General features: G+C 41.2%; 1 protein-coding gene across 10 annotated transcripts in view; it reads left to right on the plus strand.

The window, feature by feature from the left end:
• ZNF536 (zinc finger protein 536) overlaps positions 1–10,917 on the plus strand; it is a 334,254-nt gene extending 323,337 nt beyond the window's left edge. For all 10 annotated transcript variants that reach the window (XM_054078961.1, XM_054078965.1, XM_054078962.1 and 7 more), the window contains one exon: positions 7,549–10,917. In XM_054078961.1, coding sequence (XP_053934936.1) covers positions 7,549–7,784 — 236 coding nt within the window. In that variant the 3' untranslated portion in view covers positions 7,785–10,917. The remainder of the gene's footprint in view (positions 1–7,548) is intronic.
• The last annotated feature ends 221 nt before the right edge of the window (positions 10,918–11,138 follow it).

The following is an 11,138-nucleotide window of genomic DNA, read 5'->3' on the forward strand; positions in this document are numbered from 1 at the left end:
TTTAGGGCAATTTTCCAATAGTGCGTTTATTCAGGACCAAGTTGATGGCCATGTTTTGCCATGAGCCGAGTCTTTACCCCAAACTTATTGCTCTCTAATTAAAGTCTTTCCTGTAACCCACAGCAAGAGAGGCTCTTCTAGATGGCATTTCACGTGTTGGGACCTGGGCTGCCCCTGGAAGCGCCCGGTCTGTATTAGCAGGGGGGGAATTTATGTAACTGGTCTGGTGCCTCTTACCATGAACGATTCCTCTGATTACTTGTAGGACCGTTTGCAGGACTGGGCCTGGTAACGGAGGAATCCACTGGAATGGAGGGAGGTCAGGGGGCTGCTGTAGCTTTAGGTGTCCTGTGAGTGACACACAGCACAAAGCCTTAGCTTTGGTAGGGGAAGGTCTTCCCAAGCCTTCCTAAAATGCAGATACTTACCCTTCTTTGGTATGTACTTCTACAGTAAGACATCAGAAAAGCCTCACATAAGGCTTTTTGGTTTTATGGCTTTTCCTGGTCAACATGAAATAGAGAGTTTCTAAAATTTAATTTCCTTTTTTTGTAATCCAATAAACATATAAACTTCACAGAATATTGTAATTTTCCCAGAAGAGTATCTTGGTTGGTCCTGGACCTGTGTGTAAATAAACATATACTTTTCAATTGTTTTATAAAAACTTTTATTACATATATGGACCTGATTGGATGTACTTTAATCTGTCTGGTATTTGGGGAGTTTCATAAAATGCATATTTTGAGACCAATAAAGTGGAATGGCTTGATCAGAGCCATTATTGTCTATTGGACAAATATATTTATTCAGCGTTTTCCCATCCATACTGTTATGCTCCAGATCCGAATGGCTGCTTTAGAGCCATTCTGCCCTCCTGGGTAATGCATACGATGCTGGGGATGTTTGCTGTGGATAGTAAATGTATTTATGAAAATTTATACATTAAAAAAAAAAAGGAAATCACTCCAGCCAAGATTTAAATGAAAATAGTTCTCCCTTTGCAAACGCTTGGCACTACGCTATAATCGTGTTGCTTTAAAATGGCAACATTCACCCAAGATGCCTGCAACTCTGAGGCAGCTGGTTGGGCTGAGGAGGCCACGAGCTGAGCCCGGTGGTCACTGCTAGAGAACTGGAGATGCTCAGAAAACCTTTCTTCCCGTCATCGCTGTGTGCTCTTGCTTCTGAGGCAGCACACACTTCATCTGTTTAAAGATGGTTGCGCCTCAAATAGGAGGAAGCAAGATCTGAACCAGCTCTTCCCAGGGACATCTGGGCTCGCTGGAATGTGGCTGCTGGCTTTGTGCTGCAGCAGATGTGTGATTCCATGGACCGTTCCACCGGCAAAGGTGTGGGACTGCAGGCACCTCGCAGAAGAATTGTAGAATCAGTAACGTTGAAAAAGACCTCTAAGATCACCAAGTCTTACCGCAGTGCAGGAGGCAATGACCATCCATCTAAAGCCACTGGTGTGTGTCCTGCAAGAGTCCTGGTCATGGTCTGAGATGATCCTGGCCCTTTGGGATTGCTGCAGGAGCCCGGGAGGCCAAGTCCGCATCTTCAGGGCGCAACGTCTCAACTAAAGAGATTTGCCTCCAAGAATTTCAAACCTTTGAGGCTTTTTGAATGTTTCTTAGTCAGGGAGTAATTTATTTGTTTTAAAGAGGTAATTGCTGTTATTTTCGATTTTCACTGAGGGGATATTCTTAAACCAGGCAAAGAAATCTGAAATGAGTTTGCCGTATTGCATTGCAGTAAGTGCTATAGCCATTGGCCATCTAAGGAAAAGCATTCTGTCAGATAATCATGGCCATTTTTGCATTTTAAGGGAACAAATGTCATATCTAAGAAACACATTTTACTCAGGACTTAATTATAATTTATAGTACATTGCACAGCGTTTGTTTTCTGTTCATCATTTTATTGCTCTTCTGCCTTTTCCCTAAATTTATGCATTAAATCGTGTGTTTGTGTGTCTGTGTGTGTGTATCTGTGTGTATATATGTACACATATGCAATACAATAAAAAGTGGTGTAGTGGGGACAACAGACGGCTTGTGTGTGATGTATTATTGGCATTTTTCTTTCAAATTACCATTTTCTTGCTGCTTTGGGAGGAAGCCATGATTTTGCTGTGATTAGTACACTTTTAACAATCTGGAATAAATTCCTGATCTTATTCATGTGACGAGTCCAATGCCCATTTTTACGTTTCAGTGCAAACCCCTACATATGTGCCTGCAATACCGCAAAAATAAGATGTTTCTTTGTGGAAATTTTTATAGAATTTGGATGCCAATCAAATATTTTTAGAAGTGGGGAGTTAATGCAGCTTGACCGTGTAAATGATTTTTTTTAAATGAAAAAGACTTCAGCATCCATCTCTCTCTCTTGTTTTTGTTTTCATTTGTACCGATCTTAAATAATGGATCTGTATCAAAGTTAATAGATTAGTAACTGTTTGCAGTGTTTGGATTGCAGTAAGTAACCCAGTGACACTTTGTTGACATTGACGTTTTACGTGTTCCAATAATACGTTTTGAGTTTTAAAGATAAGACAAAGCAAAACAGGGTTGGGAAGTGTTTGAATCCTGGACAACTCATGGACAATGGCTTTGTTTAAATCAAAGGACCTTGCTTCAAATGTCCTAAAGCCCAGACCTTGAGATCCATGTCTTTCTCAAACCCTGCATTTTCTGACTCTGTTTGGCTGATGCACCATGTTGGGCTGCATCAGTCATGCCATGTTATGAAACCTAACGCGATGCGACTGATGCAGGCTGACACGATGTGTCACAAAGCAACATATCAGATCACAAACTCGAAAGAAAAGGAAACAAACTTTTCTTTTCTCAAAGCCTAAATTAATGAAGTAGCATGTATTTTTAAAAAGGTGGACTAGCTTCAACCGGTGAGGGATTTTTCTAAGTACTGGTCCCACAGAAAAGTTCTCTGTCCTGACCTCCCCCTCCCCGCACTCCTTGTTCTCTCTGAGCTATGGTCCGAACTAGAGAAGACGATGAGCCTAGGTCCTCTCAGCACGGCTGCCTTTGCTGGGTCTGCTCCTCAGAGGTTTAGATCACTTTCTGAGGACTGCAGGTGCTGGAGAAGATCACCCTTCCTGTGGAAATCTGCTCCTTCTAAAAATGTTCTTTGAGTCTAGCTCATGTTGTTGCCGTTGTAGCTATTTTTCATTGTTATTTTCTGATGCTCCATTTCTTTAGACTGTCAGCTTCCATCCAGAGGATTACAAAGTCTCTGCGTGTGCTCATCCATGGACTATGAGGGTGGTGAAACACTGGCCCAGGGAGATAGTGGAGGCCTTATTCCTGCAAACATTCAAGGCCAGGTTGGATGGGGCTCTGAGCAGGCTGATCACGTTAAAGGTGTCTCTGCTCCTGCAGTGGGGTTGGACTAGATGACCTGGAAAGGTCCCTTCCAACCCAGAGCGTTCTATGATTCTCAGAACATTGCTCCACAACAGCAGTATTTCAGCTGCAAACAATATATTGTCCTCCATCCACATGAGAGAAGGATGCACCATGGTTTGCCCCTCGTTGCGCTCCCCCCCCCCCCCCCAATTCTGAATCTCCCTAACACAAATGCAGTGCATTACGCGTTATCTCCTGAACTATCAGGAAGAGTTTTGGTTTGGGTTTTTTTTTTTATTTATTTTTTTGAAGGGCTTTCATATCATTTTATTGGAAGTTACACAGTGGGTAAAATATATATGAACTATAGCTTGCTAAGAAAGAACCTACCAACCACTGCTAGATAAAATATTATAAATTTATTGCCAACTTATCTGGTGAGGGTTATTTTAAGAGCCTGCTGCCCACAACAAGTTTTTGAGCTAAAATTAATGGATAGGTTACCTAAGAGAAATGGGCATTTTCCTTCACCCCTTAGTTACAAGCAAATTGCAGATATTGTTATCTTTGCAAGTGAGAATAATCTCTAGTTTTTTGTACTACTTCTGCTGTAAACAATGTACCGCTTGCTTTCCTATGACCCTCACTCTGTATACATATTTATATATTATTCATACTGGATTAAAAATGGATGTGCTCTTTACCACAGTTGTACTGCACGGTGACAATACAAATTAACTTATTGTGTACTTACTTTTCACAAGGCAGTGATGTGAAATTTTGATGGCCTGAAAAAGTAAGTCGTGGGGGAGGCGATGCAGAACTGAATCCTTGTAGGTGCACTTTATATTGTCTGATTTATTAAAGTGTGTTGAATTAATAAATGACATTCTCTGCGTGGAGAACGGGTTTGAACTTGGTTCACTGGTGGGCAGAAAGAGTTTGCTTTCAGCCCAGCACATCTGAGGTGGTTAACTCCATCCGTGCTTTGTGGATTCCTTGTGTAGAATTTGTCCTTTGCAGGGAAGAACTAGGATGGTGATTAAATGTGGGCAAAGCACAAAGAGCTGCTTGGTGAGATCTCATGCTGTTGGGTGGCAGTACTAATTCTTGCTAAAACCATCAGTGTCTTTCCATGCTATGCAATGCTTGAGGGGCTCAGAATGTGGCTGAGGAGCGCGTTGTGAACAGTTATCAGGGACATGGTAGCATCGTTGGTGCATCCTGCCGCTGGCCGTTGTGGTGCACAAGAGGGATCGAATAAACAGGGTGTCTTTTTGCTGTTTCCATAGTGTCAATAAAACCAGAGTAAATAGGGCTGGAGGGCAAGTTGCACTGTTTGTCACAGCTTAGCAGAGCATCTCCTGTTCTTATCGAGGGAACCAGTGGTCAGGTGGTCAAATGAGGAGAGATGGTGCTGCTGGTGTAGATAGTCTTATGTCTCAGGGGATGTGACAGTGGCAGGCCTTTATCTTTTGGAGAAAGGCAAAATCACTTCAGTTCTCCCTAGACTTCCTTCCTTCCCCTTTACCCAACGTTTCTTCCACTTCAGTCAAGGTATTTTGGCCCCTCCCCAAGCAGAGTTCTCAGCAGAGCCCTTCCCTCTGCATGGTCACATGCATCGCCCTGGAAGGACAAAGGAGAGGGAAAGAAAGAGTCCAGAACCCAGCTGTGAATGCTGGTGGCTTTATCCATCTCTGACAAACTATGAGGGAGATGCGATGTTTCCGTAGTTTTTTTTGCCTGAGTTTTCAAATATTGCTAGATTTTCTGAAGCAATGCAATTCAGACTTTCTCTGGCCTTCCTTCCAACCCAGACAGTTTTGAGAGTGCTTCCAGTTTTCAAAACCATTATATTCAATTTTTTTCAAGCATATTTGTGCTTCTGTATTGATTTTAGGACTGACTGTAAGAGGCACTAGGGACGCCTTCAATCTTTTTGTTAACTATTTTCTCATGTCTTCCAGCTTAATTTTTTCTATAAAAGCCCAATCCAATGTAACATTATCTATGTAGGTTTCTTCCATTGCTGTTGCTGTGAAATTTTCTGCTGAAATTTGACTTTGTAATGATTAGCGACTTACTGATTTAATTTCTTTTTCCTTATGAAGTTGTCAGGGAAAATGTTTATCTTTATCCCAAGAGAGAATTAGATTGACGCAAACTCCATCCCAAGTTTTATGCATAAACATGCGTGTTGGAGGTCTTGGTAGGGTGGTCACGCTTCTGGATGTCTTCAGTTTATAAAAGCCAAGGGTAGAGGGGAGCTTTCCACCCTTGAGAAAGGAAACCTGCCTGTAGTTCTGGGGCACAGGGCATATAGGTTACTGTGGACTGGACTTAACACTTCTGTCCTCTGGGTAGCAAGGAGTATGTTTTGAAGGGCTCAGCCTTAAAGTGGTAGTTTTGCTGTTACAGTAAATATGACAGGGTTTTTTGAGCAACTCAGAGCACTAATGCTGGCTCAGGTAAATTTACTGTGCTAGAGACGCTCACGCTGGTGTGCCAGCAACAGCATAAGGTTAAAACCAACAGTTATCCAGGCTCCCGCCTCTGCTGGGAGGACTGTGGCAGCATTCCTGCTCCAGGATGGGTAACATCGGACCAGTGCACAAGTGTCTACTTGCTTCTCTGTTAAATTCCCACCCAAAATCAAGCTGAAGTGATCTTAGCCCCTTTCCGCAAAGTCAAAAGCATAGTCCTCCGCCTCTGCTACCCCGGTGTCTGGTTTATGCCTGCTAGGTACTACCATGACAGTCAAGGAAAATGTGCTTTTCAAATGTGGAGATAGGGTATTGTTTTTCACTTATCCTGGCTTTATGTAGATGGTCTGGCACATTTATTTATTCATTTATTTGAGCAAATTAAAGCAAGCTAAGCACATTTGACCTCAGATGGTCCTGGTTTAAGTTAATTTGAAAGGCAAAGCTCATAAAGTTCCAGTAAAACACATCAACAACTTCCCAGCATAGGTTGAAATGTGATTGCTGAAACATAACCCCCCAAACCAGATACAGCATGGAGATTCAGAGTCACAATAATCTGAAAAATATGGGTGAGTATATTGATAGCCTGACTGAGAAGTGATGTCTTTCATTCATGCCTTCATCCTGCAGTTGGTTGCTGTTTCGCTCACAAGAAGTGCATCTATCAGATTTTGTGCATTAACATTCCTTTTCTAATCTAGCTTGGGCATTTGATTTTAAAGCTGGTGATAACCTCAAGCCCTGGTCCAGCAAACACTTATGTGCTTGCATATCTTTACTCGCACGAGTATTCTCACTGGAGTAAATGTTTGCAGGTTTGGGGCCTTGGTTATCTCAGTGCGTTATTTCTTTCCATTAAAAAGTAATCTGTGTGATAAAAATAAAACACGCAGTTCTTTTCTCAGAAACCCACCAAAAGACGAAGTGTGTTTATTGGACTCAGGGTCTGCACATCGTCATCCTTGAATTGCACTTCAATAAAAAAGATAATTAACAAAAGTAAAGGGCGTCAGTCTCAGACGCGATTGTGCTGTATTTATAAGAGTTCAGTTTGGATCGCAGGCTGACGGATTTACAGCCGGCTTTGTGCGGGGAGATCAAATGCCTACTCTGCTCTGGAAAATCCGGAGCAGAGACATTTAAAAATGTGGTTTCTTCAACTGGGCATCGTGTGAACAGCAGAGATTTCATGGAATCATAGAATCATAGAATGGTTTAGGCTGGAAGGGACCATGAAGGTCATTGCATCTAACCCCCTGCAGTGAGCAGGAACACCTTCAACCGGATCAGGTTACTCAGAGCCCCATCCAACCTGCTCTTGAATGTTTCCAGTGATTTCTTGTTCTTGCAGAAAGCACATGGTGATGGGTGAAGGGTACCCAGCACATCAAGGTCTCTCAGGCTGTGCAGCGAGTGGGTTTGCAGGCAGAGTGCATAGAACCATAGAATCACCGGGTTGGAAAAGGCCTCTGAGATGATCGAATCCAACCATTCCTGTCTGCCACTAAACCATCTCCTTAAGTACCTCATTTCCCTGTCTTTTAAATACCTCCAGGGATGGTGACTCCACCCCCTCCCTGGGCAGCTGTTCCAGTGCCTGATGATCCTTTCGGTGACAAATTTTTTACTAATGTCCAATGCACCGCAGCCGTAAAATAACCCCCTAACCAGCGTCTGTCTGCCCGCAGGTCACAGGCCTTTCCAGTGCAGATACTGCCCGTACAGTGCCTCGCAGAAGGGGAACCTGAAGACCCACGTTCTCTGTGTCCATCGCATGCCTTTTGACAACAGCCAGTACCCCGACCGCCGGTTCAAGCGCTCCAGAGTCGACTCTGAAGCTTCTGGGAATTTGGAGGACCCTGCAACTGCCAAAGCGGGGAGCTCGGCGGAGCCGGCCGAGGAGGGCAGCAAGGTCCAGGAGTGACGCGGCTCCGCACTGCCGCAGCCGTTCACGCTGGGTTTGGATAGGTGTTTGGGGGAGGGTTGGCTACCTGCCTTCCGAGCGAAAGAATAGTATGCAAACTCCCAGAAGCATACAGGATGCTGAAAACAGTCAAATATATGTATATGTACGTGGACACACACGCGCATATATATATATTTGCACACACATGGAGATGCTCAGTCATACACACATTGAATATATATCTACACACGCACACACACAAAGAAAACACACACATTCCATATGTGTGTGTGTGTGTTTAAATATATATACATTGCACACACAAAATAAATTTCCAGCCCCTGAAGATGGCTGCTAAACTGTTACCTGGCAACAAGTACTTCCAAACAATGTAGGCGGGATAATAAAGTGATTTTAAAATGTTAGGAGGTTGTTCGTTATTTAAAAAGCAGGGCAATTTCAAACTTTAAAGTGGTCTTTGTCCAAAAATAATGCTCTTAACAGAAAAATGATACCGTCTAAACGATTTAGTGTTGCCTTGAAGATTGAGGGGCTGTGTTTTCATTGTTGAAAACACCTTTATAATATGACACCAGCTGCTGTCATTTGCCTAGCATAGTAATGAGATGTGTTGGTCGACTGCCATGGTGCCAGTCTGACTGGAGCTGTCATTGCAGAGAAAATCAATTCAAGTGGTGTTGCAACTGCAGTGGAGGAGAAACCTTAGCCGGCCCATACGCTGGGGTCAGTACTGCCCCACAGTGAAAAGCATTGTGATATTACATTTTCTTTCTTTTTTTTTTTTTTTTTTTTTTTAATTTGAAATACACAGCCAAATGACTCACTGGTTGGCAAAGCTCTGCAGCCCGGTGTGCGATTGCAGGTTTGAAATGGAATTCCAGTTTTTTGTAATCATCTTGCAGTATTGAGGGAAATGCTTTTCTTCTTTTTGGGTTTTCCTTGTTGGTGAAGAAGTAAGTTGCTATAAAAGTAGAAGTACAATGTATAGAAATATTGTTTAGTGAAACTAATCAGCCTTATCTATAGAAGGTGCTGGTGAGAAACAGAATTTTATTATGTAGAAGGTTGGTAATTTTTTTCTTCTTCTTTTCTTTCCTTGTTTTATTTCAAACTTCCTTTAAATTCCTTATTGTTTTCTTTTTTTTTACACTTGAATGAAGGATTCCCCGGTCACGGTTAATTTTCATGTGTTAGGTTTTGTAAGTGTTACAGACATAGTGCAGGAATTTCTTCGGGAGCAAACTCTTATAAAGCTGCTTGACTTAAAATAAGGATTCAAACTTCCTGCTCTTTGTCTCTAATGAAGAAAAGTGTTTTAGCTGATATTTCTTTGGTTTTTTGTAAAACAAATGCGTTCTATATTTTTGCAGATTTTAGCTTTTTTACTGATTGGATGCCTCAAATTTAGTAAGGTCTTTGCCACATAGGAAGCTTTCGAGAGACTGTAATGAACCACATAATTAAAGAAGTAAGAAAAATAACTAGAGGTATATTCTGAAATTCTCTGAATGGCATAAAATTTTAGCCTTCTAATGTACTTCCTTTGATAGAAGCAAAATTGGTGCTGTTTATTGTGATGGTAGAGAAGTATTAACTTCTTCTAAAACAAAATCATCCACTGGAAAAAAAAAAAAAAAGAAAAGAAAAAAAAAAGGTTAAAAAAAAAGTCAGTATTTCTTTGCAGGCTGGGAGCACAGAGTAAAACCCCAGGGCCTTAAAACTTCAGCTCTGCCTAAAGCAGTTTACAAAAAATACTAAACTGCAATCAATGTAAATAAAATTCTTAGCGCTACCCTGAGACTGGAAAAAAGAAAATCTCAGGCTAATAAGGAATACGGTTTGCATATGCTGTCGGAAAGGATGTCATCCAACTGAAGTTTCAGTTTAAACGAGGTCACTGTGTAACTTGGACCCATCTGGCACAGAGCAAGCTGCTTTTCTTGTTTTTCTAGTATAGTTCTCACTGCCTTACTTAAATCGAGTTGATAAACTTAATGCAACTGTTTCTATGATCCTAGATAAAGGATTGAAATGTTATTGAGACTTTCTGACTGTAGTAAGCTTTAGGATTTTAACTGCACTACTGTGTTTGGTGACTGTGTCAGTCGCTTGCTTTTGTGTGTTTGCGCCGCCTTCGGTATCTTAGCAAAAAAAAGAAAAAAGAGGAAAAAAAAACCCCTGAAACCACCCCCCACGTTCCATTTTCTTGCACTTTTGGAGCTCTTTCAGTATTCTTTTGTGTCTTCTGAGCATTTTCAGATACGACAGGCAATAATTCTGTTTGTGACACTGGACCCATCTCCCGCTCCTTGTGATGTGTGTGTTGATTCCATTTGGTCGGGTGCTACTGTCCCTCCCCTCCCCTCTGACATCGCCCTTTCTTCCAGAACATTTGTAACTTGTAATCCAAACAAGTGACAGCAGCAGTGATGCATTGTCAGTTTCTGAATATCATCATGCTTCTCATATCTAAACATGTCAAGTTTTCTCTCTGTAACTTCTGTAGTCTGTGATACTGGTCATAATACTGTCTACATTCCTACGCAAAGAAAAACTTCTATCTTGGAGGAAATCTGAGATCAATAGAGTAGAGGATTTTGTTGCTATGCTTGTAACAATTAGAAAACTTTGTATTTAAAGTTTATTCTTGGTCATTATTTATTATTATAATACATCAGTTGACAGAACTTTATTCTGGTATAGAAGTATTAAAAGTTGTTTTTTCAGCAATGACTGTTTTCTTTCTGCTGTTAGAATAAAAATGTCTTTGAAGCAGTACAGTTTTATCCAGTGTTTTACGCAATAAAACCTCTACCTCTGGAAAAAAAAAAAAAGAGTTTTCCTACTTGCTTATGTTTGTTAGGAACAGTTAAAACGTTATTTTCTGCAGCTTTGTCAGATTTAAAAAAAAAATTAATGTCGGTAAATTCACAGTTGTTAGGCAGTTTCTGGAGTGTATTATGCTGGGTGTGTGTGCTCAGTCCACTTATTAATCTGAACAAATCTATATACAGTATATACATATATATATTATATATATTGTGCTTAATTAAAAGACTGTGGAAATCTGTTTTAGCATGTAGTAATAATTGTTTTATATACTACTACTTCTGTACTATAGAAAAAAGTCTTGGGGTCTATCAAGCTTTGATTTGAAAGTGTTTGAAGTGTGTATCATACACTATGATGTATAAAGTCATGTTTTCACATTAAAAGAAATTGTTTGTATAGATCATATATTTGGCTTTAGAAAATTGTGAGGTTTGTTGCTGTGGTGCATGGTAAGGAAGCGACCCCACGCTGCAGAGAGCGTGCGAGTGTGAGAACGCTCCCGTTCTCCTCAGTGAATCC

The sequence above is a fragment of the Cuculus canorus genome, chromosome 13 (genome assembly GCF_017976375.1).
Source record: "Cuculus canorus isolate bCucCan1 chromosome 13, bCucCan1.pri, whole genome shotgun sequence".
Lineage (NCBI taxonomy): Eukaryota > Metazoa > Chordata > Aves > Cuculiformes > Cuculidae > Cuculus > Cuculus canorus.